Below are 14,459 nucleotides of genomic sequence, written 5' to 3' on the forward strand. Positions count from 1 at the left end.
TTTTTTTTTTAATAAGTTTCTCTTTTCTTAACAGTTGTGTATCCTTGGAGTTAGTATGTCTAATGAGTTGAAGTCTCCCACCTGAAGAGTGCAGAAACCCTGTGAAAAAAAATGCTTTTTGTTAAATGTCTTGCAAAGCTGAAAGTTCATATGGTTATTTTCACCCAGCTGAACCTTCACTGGGGTATAAGTCAATGAGATATAGTTGAAGCTTCTGGACATCCACCAATCCTTGTTTCTGGAAATGTTGAATCTTAAATTATCCAGTCTGTGCACTTCAGTGCATGGGACACGTCACTGTCAGGCAGTCCAAATCAGCCAAATCTAGAGCTTGAGCTCCTTCCCTGTCTTTTTCAGTGCACCATTTTTCCCTCAGCACTCCAGATCTTCTGTGCTGCCAGTTGCATGCAAACGTAATCTTCACCAACACAAGCGGAAGGATACGTTTACTGTTTATTTTTATATATTTCAATAGGGTTCTGTCAGAAATTGTATTTAATTTTAGTTGCTGCCATTAATAGCTTATTTCTATAGTTTCTGGAAGTTTATTGTAAGTCCTTCCTCCCCCCTTTCTTGGTTAGGCAGTTGGGCCTAGCTGACAGAGTTATTGTTAGAGTTTGCCTTATTCACTCGTATTTTTTCTCAGGAAAAAAATAAGAGGCATTGTTTAGTGTGTATGTGTGTGTGTTTGTGTGTGTGTGTGTGTGTGTGTGTGTGTGTGTGTGTGTGTGTGTGTGTGTGTGTGTGTGTGTGTGTGTGTGTGTGTGTGTGTGTGTGTGTGTGTGTGTGTCTGTGTGTGTTTTGTTGACTGGACTGAATTGTCAGTAGGAGGTACTTTGCTGTGTCAAGCCCAAGCTCACTCTTGGACTCAAGTGGAGTCCCACCCAATTAGGCTGCTTCCTAAACTCCCCCCTCAGGAGTAACTCAGTTAAAGATGTGCCTAGTTCAGGATCCTTTTCCAAGAAAGACAATGGGAAGCTTTCCCTCGGAGAAGGTGTTTTGCATATTCCTTCAATCTTGCTCATCCTTTGTGTTACCTGCTTGGTCTATAAGATCTGTCAGGAGCCCTTTCATACTGATTGACTGGAAACACATGATGTGGGCTTTTCTTTTGGCACAAATTGATTTGTTTGTCCTCCCATCCCTCTGTGTCTCCAGAACACAGTAAGAAGGCCCAGTGGCATTGACTTCTCAAGTTCCTACCACATGCCCTGTTTTAAAGCCAGGAGTACTGGAAATGATTGTTCACCTGGTGTATGCTGCATTGATGGTGGATAGGTTTAGATCCTTTGGTACCAATGCCCTTGGTTCCAACTCTCTCGATCCCCATCACTTGATACTGAGAGTATCTAGGCACTGAGAAGTTGATGTCGCGGGCTCAGTGTCGGTATCATCTCCAACTCTGTCAGGACCATTTTCCAAATATGAGTCCTTGACATTTGACTTATCAGTGTGAAAGCTGGTTTCAAGGTCAGCTGTGACTTCTGGGTTGATGTTCCTCAGTGCCAGAACCTTGGTTCCAATGCTTCTGATGTTGATTTCAGTGATGGCTTCATTGGCTCCAACAGGCACGATGTCAGCATTCAAATACCTGAAGAGGGTCTATATTATAAAGACAAATGTTTACTTACCCGAATACCTAAACGTCGACACATATTCCATGAACTGCATATACACCGAACGCCCTAAACTGCGAAATTCAAAAAGTCGAACTGTCATACTTGTCCCACCCCACCGCCCGCTACATACTACCTACACAAACAAACTAAATAAACCACATACATACACTAACCAAAATCCTACTTCTAACCCTAAACTAAACCATACGTCTAACCCTACACTAACTTTTACATATACAACCATGTATGCACTTAATTTAACCCGCACCCTAACCCTAAGGTCTGTAACTATCACACACTTACCTTAAAAAGCTAAACCAAAACAAGCTGAATAATCCACACACATACACTTAACAAAACCCTACACTAAATCTAACATACATTACCATCTGTGCACTTACCTTAACCCGCACCCTAACCCTAAGGTCCGTAACTATCGCACACTTACCTTATGGAGCTATACCGCAGAAGGCCAACCATGATGATTCGACATTTCTGCTTTTGTGCTTCTGGACGATCGATGTTTTTGTGGTTTGATGAAGACGGGCCGATGTTTAGGCGTTCGGGTAAGTAAATGTTCGTCTTTTTAATATAGACCTACTTGAATAAATTAACCACACTACAGAGGTTAAACAGAGTTGATGCATCATCAGCTTTCACTCCACTATTCAATACCAAGCAATTTGGAGTTTTGGGCACCAACCATGAACCCCAGAGACAGAAGATTCCAAGTACCACAAAAGACATGGACCCATAGGGGGCAGATCCCTGTTCCAGCCACCAAAACAATTAAATTTTTGGATGCGCCAAGGAAGAGGCTGGGCAAAAAGAGGCACACAAAAAACCCAACAGATACTCTCCCATTGGATTCAAACCTTGATGAAGGGGTGATATCCCTACAGTCCTATGCAGATGACCCCAAATTCAGGAAGCATATAAGGCAGAGGGGAGCTTGGCTTATAGATCCCTCTCACATAATGAGGAACTTCTGATGGTATTTAAGACTGTCCCATCTATATCTTGGGTGGTTGTCCCATGGACCACATGATTAACATGGTTGTGGAGCAAGTGTGCCAATAACCAAATGTAGCTGAGCACATTCCAAGGAAACTGACAAGATAATCTAGCCTCCCAAACACATATCCCTCAGGAATAAGTGACTTCTTGCAGATTTTATGGTGGCAGCAGGCACAACCAAAAGAGAGCCCTCTGATGAGTACCTGGTGGTCCATCTGTCCAGTAGGAATTCAAAGGTGATCGACTAAATGGGGAACCATATGGTTATACGAGGCATTTTCATCATAAGAGCTATTAATTACTTGATGCACATGAATTGCTTCCAGCAAGGTTTAGCTGTGCTGACATTGGGATCAGTGAGAAAACTGGCAACCCCACGCACTTGCAGACTGAGTCACAGGTGTTGATCATGTTGAGTATTTCCGATGTCACCATGAAATTTTACATAAAGCAGCCAATCAGGCAGAGATAAGCATCACAATGAGGCACTATGCCAGACTCAGACTTTGAGATCTTGTTGAAAATGTAAGGGCGTCATTCACTAATATCACCTTCAACATCTAAAACATTTCTCCCCAGGCCTCCGCTGAAAATGGACTGTATCCCAGTTGGACTTTCCTGGTAAACAAATGTTAAATAAAATAAATAAAATAAAACTGGTCCTCCCTGTTTGGGGCCAAAGTGAAGGAAGAAGCTGGTCAAAAGAAAACAGTAAGGCAAAATCCTATCTGCCATGGGAGTTAAATTCATGGCATTACAGAAGTCCTTTTCCAGGAACCAAAAAGGTCCTAAGAATTTTGGTATAAGAAGTCAACAGCAGCCATCTGACCATTTTCCTGACATAGTTTCCCATGGTACTGGAGACCACTTTAAGGAATGCTGCCCTGGAGATTGAGATGGTCTGCAAAACCAGGGGTTTCACACCCTTTTATAGGGGAAATGGCAGAAGAACTTGATATCTTTCCCAAATATCCTCCTATAGAGGCTGTCAGGGTCATCTATCACTACACCAGGAAGTGTGGTTGGCCATCACACATAACAAATTGGTCAGGGAAATAATATAACAAGGATATGCCATTCCATTTTTGGAGTTGTCCAAACTGGCCTTTCCACCATTGCCAGATGTCCCACCCCATCAACAGGAGGTGTCCAGAATAGAATTCATGAACTATTTTTTGTAAAAAAAAAAAAAAAAAAAAAAAAAAAAAAAAAACATCAAAGAGATCCCACCAGACCAGAAAGGGTTCAGGGATTATTTAATAATCTCTGTGATTCCCAAGAAAACATAGGACCTCAGACCGATCTCAGATCTTAGTGATCTGAATCTCTTTGTGAAGAAAACCATGTTCTCTGGATGACCACAGTGCAATCCATCCTTCTGTGTGCTTACAGGATGGAGATTTGATGTGCTCAGTGAGCCTTCAGCATGTGTATCTGAGTATAAAAATGCCAGAGCTTCCCAAAGGTTCCTGTATTTCTGGAAAAGATATGGTTATTAACAGTTCCATGACCTGCCATTTGCCCTTACCACAGTTTCTAGGGTATTCACCAAATGCAAGACAGTGGTTGCATCTGACACGAGACTTAAAGGGAAACACATCTTCCTTTACTTGGAGGACTAGCTCCTAGTCTCTCCCACCAAAGAGTTATTGGAAGGAGAAAGAAATTACTTAGTGGGGTTGTGTCAGTCCCTGAGGATATCCACGAACACTGCTAAGTCACAGTTAGAACCATCAAAGAACATGAGCTTTATAAGCTGGACACTGTGGAAAAGAATGCAAAGCTACCTCAAGAAAGGATACTTTCTTTACAATCAGCAACAGCTATTGCTTCATGCAGCCCCCACCCCAGTCTGCATAGGTCTGAAGGTGCTACAAATGAAGGCAGTTATTGTTAGTCTTATACTCCATGCAAAGTATCACATGAGGGTGTTGCAGTGGACCTTCCGAACACAGCGGACATAACTGGAGCAAGACATGGATAAAACAGTTCACTTATCCAAGGTATACAGGACTTACTTTAAATGGCAGTTCATACACAGAACCTGATGACTAGATGTTCCTTTGTTCTCCTCTTATCAATGGCTGCAGTTACAATGGATGCATCTGCTCTGTGGTTGGGAGGCAGTCTGTGAGGCAGGCAGTCCGAAGAACTTGGACCCAGCAAATAGCAAATCTGCACATCAGTACTATGGAGATGAGGGCAGTCCTCCTTGTATTGTGGGCCTTCCAGAACCACCACCTCCAGGGTGTCATTGCAACTCAAGCCTGTCAAGGTAGCACCATATCTTAACCCCATTTTGAGAGATTGATGATATCATTACAATGTTTTCTCTTGCCAACACACATCCTAGATAGGATCAACTGTTTAGCAGACAAGCCCTGCAGATGGATTCTGATGCCTTGCGAGTGGTCTCTGTACCCAAATGTGGCAGGACTGTTTTTTCTTCATTGAGAGAAGTCTTGCTGTGATCTATTTCCAGCCTCAACCAACACCAAATCCTGCAACTTCTTTGGCTATATCCTTCCACAAGAACAGTCCCTAATTGATGCTCTGCTTCATCAATGTCCACTGAGGCTTTTATATGTTTTTCCACCACTTCGAAAGGCAAATGGTGCAGAGAAACAGTGACCCATGTAGCCTCAGTCTGGTCTTAATAACTTTAGCTCCTCTTGCTTTAACCTTATCTCAAGAAGAAGCTCTTGCTTCTAGAGCTGATTGCAGATCTCCTGTCCCATCCATCTGTCAGGTCTAACCTAAACATGCATAATTTCCAGCTAACTGTATGGTTTCTCTAATTCCACTGATGGCCATTGATCCTTTGTACTCACCAAATGTGGCTCAGATCCTAACTGCTTCCCAGTAACCCATCACTTGTAAGCTTTACAGTTGAAAGTGGAAGTTCTCCCTATGGGCAATCCACTGAGGTTTGCTTCCCTTCTCAGCTCCAATTCCTTCTATGTTACTGTTTCTGTCATAGCTGTTTGGTGTGGCTTCCAGATAAGATACTCCATTGTCAAGGTGCACTTTGCAGCCATATCTCCCTTTCATCAAGGTTTGAATCAATCCCCACCACAGGACAGATGCATCCACTGTAAATGTGGCTTCCCAGAAGGTATGTAAGACCTTCTTAAAAGGGACCTTCCTTCTTAACCCCTTTTCAGGATCCTATCCCATACTGAAATCTTAATTTGGTCTTAGAGAAGTTGACTTGTCCCCTGCTTTCAAACCAGACAGTTTGTTGGATCTGACATTCCTTTCTTGGAAAACCCTGTTCCTAGTGGCTGTTACATTAGTTGAAAAAATTTGCAAACTGCAAACCCTTTCCTGCCAACCCTTGTTTATACATAAAGATAGAGTCTGTCTTCAAAGTAATCCTTCCTTTATGCTTAGGATAGCTAAGATAGTTTCAGAAGTAATCATTAATCAAACATTTCCCCTCTCTGTGTTTTCTGTTCAGTATCCCAACTGAGGGTAATACAGCCATCACTGAACAGAAGTACATAGACATTTTAGATTTTATTTCAGCAAGCAAAACAACACAGGAAACATGATCAGCTATTTGCATCTTTTGCGCCTGCAGCATAGGTCAAAAAGTACCCAAAGCTTCTCTGTCTAGATGTGTATCTGGTTTACCTTCATAAGGTCATGGATGGTTTGTGCGGCAGACAATTAAGCAAAAGTACACCTGCAAAAATCCAGAATGTTGCATCACAGATGTTCGAGTGGCTGAAGCGCGACTGCAGTGTACCATTCAAATGAATAACATCTGTTTGACATCTGGAGTCCACGTAGTGTGTTTTGACATAATGCTGCAAACATGTTTTGAAATTTGCTCATATGGGTCGCTGTTATGCATGATCGCACAAAACATCCGCGACCTTATGAAGGTAAACCATCTATCTAATTGTATTTTCTGTTTGCATGATTCTTCCCCAGAGGACACTTCCTTCCATTCCAAAAGAGCATTCTGTGTGCCAATGACCACCCCTATCTGCATTTTTCAGAAATACTTCTGTGGATGATATCTGTGATGCAGTGACAAGACAGAATAAGCTGGATGTCATATCTAGGTCAAAATCTTGTTTAAAAAACACTGTAATCCAAGGTATCCTGTCATGTCGCCACCCCTCTGTTCCATACTTTGAAGTGGACAGACTGGATAATCTAAGATGTGATAGTTATTTACTTACCATAATGTTATCCATACCTGTACACTTCAACAAACCCACCCTTCACCCCCCTCCAAACTGTCACCATTTTTCTCATGATAGATCTTACAGACTTTCTGAGGCCTGTCCGTTGTTGCCCTTGCAAATATAGTGCAAGCTGAAAATCAATAAATAAGGATTTTTGATCTTTGACATCACAGGGCAAACTTGAACTGGAGTGCTGAGAAAGAAGCAGTGTATTGCAGGACAGGGGAGGAGCATGAGCTACCTGGCAGTGACTAGTCCCACACATTGACGTGGGCAAACAAGGATACTCAAGATCCAGTATTATGGTGAGAACATAACTATCATTTCTAACAATCAATTTGTCACTGAATTTAAAGCCCACTCTACAAAACAAATTAGAGTCTGAAAAAGTTGTGCTACAGGGGTACTGTAACTGTCCACCTCTCAGATTTGAGACCAATGTTAGCTTCAAAGCGGGAAGAGACAGATTTGTAGATTCATTTGGAATGAGGGGAAACAGACGGTATATAAACCACCACATGTTAGGATTTCCTTTTACAATGACTTCTTGAAGATCAAATGTTAGATAAGTATGTTACACAACTGTGCTTTCCATAAGCTTTCTGTGGCTCGCTAATGCATATGCATAAAACCAAAAGTAAAACAACGTATCAAATTTCAATCTGTACATCACTAGTGTTATTTGTAGCATTATTACTTGTATTTGGGATAGAGTATATGCTTCCATATTTTAATAAAGCATAAACAACTCTTTTTATGTGTTTTTTTTCCTTCAGATGTCATTGAGGTGCTGTTTTGTTTACATTTATTCTCATTTTTGATGTGTACATTGTGTTTTTAATACAGTCTCCACAGGCCTGAGTCAGATAAGCATGGGTTGTTTCACCACTCACATGGTTTCACTTCTGCTGTGTTGTTATTCATGTCTCCAAGTTTAGTGTAGGTTTTGTCCTTAGAAGATGTTCAGGACCCATCAGTTTTGATCCCTTGCTTTTCTGAAATTGCATTAATTCTTGGTTGCACGTTCCATGAGTGACCTTAATAATGGCAACTCTTTCATTTAGATTCTCAACCTAATTCTCAAGAACTGCAGAATGCATAACATTTTGCCACTAGTTCACATTATCTAAACAAGATGACCCATTAATGAGTTACGTGTGTTTTATTTGGGATCTCGTTCCTATTACTTCATGAGGCAAAGATCAGCATTGCAGATTTTTATTCCTGCTTTTCACCTCCCTGTACTTAGCATCATCGGGTTGTTTGTTTTATTTTGACCCCTTTTGTTCACATTCTATTAATTTCTTGATTGCAGTTTTTGGCTGTCACATATCAGCTCCCTATTTCCTTTGGTAATAAGATAAAGTAATGATTGGTGCGAAATGGTCAACAGCCATAGTCAGTCTGGAGAGATGTGCTGTACATACTGCGGCCTTACTTAACTTAACTAAATGCCCTGGGTATGAGCGCCTTAAATACAAGGTATACAGAGTAGCACATGACAGCCTGTTGACACAGACAACAAATGGGAGGTTAGGCTATATGAACATGCAGGACGGGGTCCGTATTGACTCAGACACCTGCACTCTGACTTGTGTGTATTTCTCCATCAAGGAGAGCTGATGTAAAAGTCAAAATAGATCAACGTCAGTGTGATATATCACTAAAAATTAGAATACTCATAGTTACGGGGAAAACGTACATTGTAAATTTTCTTCTGCACTAACTCATCAGACAGCAAAATAAAGGGAGTTTAATGCTATACTTGAGACAGAGTGTGGTTGCCGTCTTTTTTTAACTGCATTCAGACTGAGTCCTGTCAGATTATATTCCCACTTGTTGCAGTAGTAGGAAGATACCAGAAACAGTTTGCTTTTAGTAGTGGACCATAACATTTCGAGGTGATGTGATACTTCCTTATTTAAGAAAATTTAGGAAAAAGTAAGCCTAGGTTTATAGTACTTCTGGGATGTTTTCAGATTAAATTATCCTCAACCCTAGAACTCTTGACTCACATCCCCTCTTACTGGTTTTGGTTCAGATTAACAATAATTCTGGGGTCAGATGTCTATCTTACTGAATTCTCATTTATGACTGACTTGAGGGCTCTTTATTTTGGGCTCTCACCCCCTGATATACCTGTTCTGTCTTAAACACCATTTGCACCTTCCTAATCATTCATTTCCGTCGGATGAGTTGTTTTGGCCATGTGCCACACATCTTGTTGTCTCGATTATTAGCAATCTTTCTGAAATGTTTTAGTCTGTTCATCCTTTCTGTCACTTATATTATGGCTAATTCTGTAATATATTGTGTTTGTCTCCTTTAAATCTTATTTAATTGTAAGTGTTACTGGAGTTCTTTAATTTTTGTCCCCACTAGCATTTTTGCTATCAGTTTAACATTTTTTGTTAGCTTTTGTCTCTGCTTCTGAGGTATGAATGCTTTTCTACCACCATTGGTTTGCTTGTTGTCATTTTAAGTTCCACGCCCTTCTCTTGTATTTAATTGTAGTGCCACTCTATGGTTGAAAAAGGTCCGGACAGACCGAAACATTCCTGGTGCTGTTAATCCTGTGTTCTGTGAGAATAAAGATGGAGTGTTGGCTAAAATGATGTGAGTATTTAGGGGTGTTTCCCCATCCCCGTTTAGAATGTAAGTTCAGTTGTCCGTTGTAAGCAAGCTATATATATGTATATCAGGGAACAAAGAATATTTTGCAGCCATTCATTGCAGGATTGAGTGGCTGAAAAACCTGATGGTTTTAACATTCCATTGGCCCATAAGTATGGTCATTCGCTCATTATCATTTTCAGTGTCAGTGAGCAGGACCAGAAAAAAGGAGATGGTCACTAACATGGTACTGACCATATGTCTGTGGTAAGTATCAATTTCAGACCCTGAATAAATATATATAGAGAGAGGCCATACAATGCCCTTACTGGAAACCTGTGGTTAATTCCAACAGTTAATGGCAGGTTGTCTTACAGAATGCTGTTGTCACAAGCATGTTCAGCAATCTCTGTCCTGCCACTCTAGTTGGATTAATCCCAAACTTCAGTCAGATGCATTGTGATTTTATTTATTTGTTTTTTGTTTTGTTTTTGTTTTGTTTTTTTTTGTTTTTTTTTTGCCATTTGAAGCTTCATTTAAACTATGCTGTAACAGTAATATTATTTTGTATCTACCTGCCAACATGACTATGTGTACCTGTATCCGTCTCTCATACAGATTGCAGAATAGCTGTGTATGGGAAGAGAAGCACATATGGCTTTGACTCCCAAACTTTTTAAATAACAGTGACCATTCTCATAAGTACGTATCAATCAGTCAAGGCCACTTAGGACATTTCTGAATTACATGACTTTAAAAGCAGAGTACATTTATGATTGCTGTGATTTCTTTTTATTATTGAGGGAAGACGTTCATATGTGACTTGAGAACAGATGCAGCACCAAACGAATAATAGCTGGAAACTCTATTAGTGTGGCCTTGATTTTCAGTACTTTTCTGGTAGAGTTGAAAACAAACATAGTTGCCAACAGGCCATATAATAGTGCATCGCTCTCTATAAAGACTGTAGTGCATCATTTTTCAGGATGAAAATGGTAATTAACTTTTGTTTGTTATCAGACTACAGTGCTAGAGTGTGTAATTCGCTATTATGCTGCAACTCATCACAGCACAACTGCATATCTGTCTGTGCCATTGTGTCCCAGCGTGGTTCACTGGCAACTATGTGTCATATTCATTGTCATGCTTTCTGTTACTTTTCATAAATTGCACCAAACCTCTCAGGAAGCTGTAAATATGCAGCTAGGCAATTTACTTTGCATTTCATTTTTTTTTAATTAAGTTCATATCCATCTTGTATAAAAAATCTAACGTAAGAGCAATCAGTATAAAGGGAAACGATCATGAACTGTGCCCATTATAGCATAATATTCCATGAAAACAATGGGAAACCTATTAATTTTAAACTATTACAGCTTGGCATAATGGTTTAGGTTTTTAATTCACAGATACAAAATCCAGAGTTTGATTCTTATCTTCGAGGGAAAATTGGCTGGGCTTAAAATGGGTCACAGGGGCAGCTAGTCTGGTACTTACCTATGAATCTAAGACATCACAAGGTTCTGAAGTTGTGGCAAAATTACAATAATAGAAAGCAAGAATTTCAAAGGTCAGTTAGGACTGCAGTGTGCTGTATATAGACATTATCATCTTGAGTTAAAAGAATTGATCGTTAGCATGCAAACTATGAGCGGCACAGTTCAAATGCGTTTTCCTTTAAGCCAGTTATAAAGTTGTAAGTGTAAGAAATACAACTTTATACTGCTCAGTGCCTGAAAACTGGCACCCTACCACTCTGGAATTCAAAACCTTCAAGATACTATCAAAAAATAAACAATTAAATCTCATGTATGTTGGATTATAAAGATATAACTAAAATAAACTTATCTTAGTTCAGAAATTCTGAAGAAATTGAACTGCACGGTTTCTGAATTAAAGGCATGTAATCCTTACCAGACTTACAGCACTCAGACATGGAGATGGCCATAACATGCCATTTATGGACAAAAAATGTTTTTTTCACTGTTATAGTAATCTAGGCTGGTTGCTTAGAGGCAGTCAGGCTAAGAAAGGAGGTTCTTTTCTTAAATCTTCCTATTTACGTATTCTAGTACCCTTATATATAATGGAGACAGACACCATGATGGAATTTTTATTACAAACTAGTTAAACTGGCAATCATAACTCTGAGAGAGTGTATAACAGACAGCTGGAAGGAGTCAGATGTGAAGCTAGCCCAACAGTGTCTGGGACTACCTCACCGTGAGCCCCTTGCCTCTTCAAACAGAGGACCGGAGGACTGCTAATTATTTTCTGTCCAATATTCACAAACTTTGTTATGTAAAAACTGGTTCCATCCAAATCTGTCAGGCCCAGTGTAATGCCCCCTAAGCAGGATGACTGCAGAAGGCACTTTCCCAGACACCTCCAAGTTTGTCAGAAATGTTCTCTGCACTGCATAATTTCTAATATATGTTTGCTAGCTAACTCTTGTTAAAGAAGGCAAAATTCCAAAACAATGTGGAAAAAATTATAATTTCTGTATCAACCCTTAGTGTGATAACTTTGTGGATAGTGAGTTACTGCACCTTCTTTCCTTCTCGTCCACATTTTGTAAAGGTGGTTTCAAGTGGGACCTAGCTGTTACAAAACAAAGAGAGACCCTAACCACTATAGGTTTTCTAGTTTGCCTCCTTCCTTCCTTCCATTTGGAATTTCCTAGCACTACTCCTCTTTTTACAAACCCCATTTTGGGCAAATCCTTCTTTCCTTATCTGCTTTGCCTCAACTAGTATCACTGTCCTTTAGCTATCAGTCCTTTCCAACTTCAGTTTTTAATGGACTGCTTCTTGCCCATAGATAACCAAGCTAGGAACGTCTGTCTATCCCAAACCCTTTGCCAATTAAATTGTGCTTACCTCTTATCTGAAATAATGATGAAGGTCTGTCCATCCCAAAACCTTTCCCAATTAAATTGTGCTTACTTCTTATAATGTGCAACACATTGAACTAAATGATCACAGCCATGCTTTTATTGTAAATCAGATGAAGTGCAAATCTCATATTAAACGGCGTACGTACTATACAGCAGACTTAGAAGGACGCATAGTATATGTCCTTTGACCCTGTTGAGTGAGCTGCTTTAATACGTTACACCTGTACCCTCTACTAGGGGTATTAGTTAGTGACAAGGGTCTATCTAGCTACAACATGTGGACCTTTTTTGCACTAAGGGGGTATCATCAGGATGTAGCTATGAGATGTAGCCTCCTGCCACCCACGTGGTATGACTATAGATGGTCTAATTTCCTGTTATCCTGCAAATGTCATTCCAACCATGTCACACTGCAACAGCAAAGTATAGTCAGTGTTTCTGCCAAGTCCAGCTGTTATCTTTCCTCATTAAATGCTATTTGATGTCCTTAATGGCCTCTTTAATGTATTTTATTATTCCTTGCCATTGATTGTGTAGCTTTGCCTTGTGGTTCACAATTAGTCTTCAAGACCATAAATTTTCATGCACAATCATATCATCTTGAAACTAGAACATAAAAACAAGTTATCTACTCACCATAATATTCCATATGTGTTGTCCATGTTAATTCTTCCTCAACTGATGGATTCAGATCCGATCCTTGGATATGACTCCACCATTACTAAAGCTTGTGGTAACCAAAAGCTCTCAAGCTTCTCCCTTACCCATAATGCACCAACCCTAAACTATCTCAGATCTTGTCTGCTAATTTTACCAGAAAAGGAATGTTTAACATGCATAAAAATAGAAGATGTAAAATTGCATGTACTTCATAAAGGAAAAAACTATATCGGGAGCTCAGTATAAAGGACAATCATGTCTCTCTAACTGCTCATTCATCCAGAAGTTTGTGGACAGAAGGGATGGGGCCCGATGGGTGTGACGCTGATGAAAAATGAGAATGAACGACACAGATGGAAAGTTATGGTGAGCACATAACTTCTTTATCTGATGTTGTTAATTTTCATTCTATCTTTTCATTCTATCCTCAACTGATGAGACAGAGTCCCCAGCTACCTACAATCCCGGTGGGCTTTAAGGAAGGATATTCCTGAGCACAGTTGACCCAAATGATGCTCCACCCCTGGAGGCCAGATCCAATTTGTAATGAGTAATAAAGGTATAGGGAGAAGCCCAAGTTGCTGATGCATAGATGTTGTCCATGGAAGCTCTGGATAGCAAGACTGAAGACGTTGCCACAAACCTAGTTGAATGATCTTGTACCAGTTTTGGTAAGACAATACCCAATTTGTTATAGATAAATGAAATACAATTGGTGAGCCATCTGGATAAAGTTATTTTTGCAACTGGTTTACCCAATTTCAATTCTGTAGATGAAACAAACAATTGGTCTGTTTTTTTCTGATTTCTTTTGTTCTGTGCAGGTAAAAGCATAATTGCTGTGAACATCCAATAAATGTGACAAGTATTCTTCCTTGTTTGCAAAATTAGGAAAGAATGCTGGCAAATTAATGGACTGATTGCTATTAGATTCTGACACCACATTGGGAAGTAGGAGGCATTTGTAGCGTCACTCTCTCCTTGTGAAAGATCAAGTACTGAGGTTTAGAAGACAATCTCTGAAATTCATCTAGCAGAGGTAATAGCTACTATAAAAACAGATTTCCAAGTAAGATACGTAAGCTCACATTTAGTTGCTGGTTCAAAGGGGGAATGTCTTAGAGCTTACAGTACCAGACTGAGATCCCATTGGGGAGTAAGGTCTTTAAACAGAGGTCTCAAAAGAAGAGTGCCTCGCAAGAAAGCTCTGCACAATTTATGAGAGGCTACTGCAGAACCTTCAAATCCAATGTGAAATTTTGATATTGCTGCTAACTGAACCTTAAGGGTTGAGGAATTAGCACCTTCTTTAAAAAGTGAAGCTAAAAAGTCAAGTATGTTATGTAATGGAGCTGAAAGGGGATCAATATGATTTTGTTGTGCCAGAAAATTAATCTTTTCCATTTACTTAGAGTTTCCTTGTTGAAGGTTTATGGGAAAATAAAAGGATATGTT

At 39.9% G+C, this 14,459-nt stretch overlaps 1 protein-coding gene across 2 annotated transcripts in view; it reads left to right on the plus strand.

Moving 5' to 3' along the window:
- SRCIN1 (SRC kinase signaling inhibitor 1) overlaps positions 1-14,459 on the plus strand; it is a 2,370,959-nt gene that overhangs the window by 2,318,486 nt on the left and 38,014 nt on the right. The window contains exon 18 of one of the 2 annotated variants that reach the window (XM_044055283.1): positions 9,350-9,451. The exons of the other annotated variant lie outside the window; for it this stretch is intronic. Within the exon in view, the coding sequence (XP_043911218.1) occupies positions 9,350-9,406 (57 nt within the window). The 3' untranslated portion in view covers positions 9,407-9,451. The remainder of the gene's footprint in view (positions 1-9,349; positions 9,452-14,459) is intronic. 2 annotated transcript variants of the gene reach the window in all.

The sequence above is a fragment of the Protopterus annectens genome, chromosome 13.part0 (assembly GCF_019279795.1).
Source record: "Protopterus annectens isolate FY-2018-M chromosome 13.part0, PAN1.0, whole genome shotgun sequence".
Taxonomy (NCBI): Eukaryota; Metazoa; Chordata; order Ceratodontiformes; family Protopteridae; genus Protopterus; species Protopterus annectens.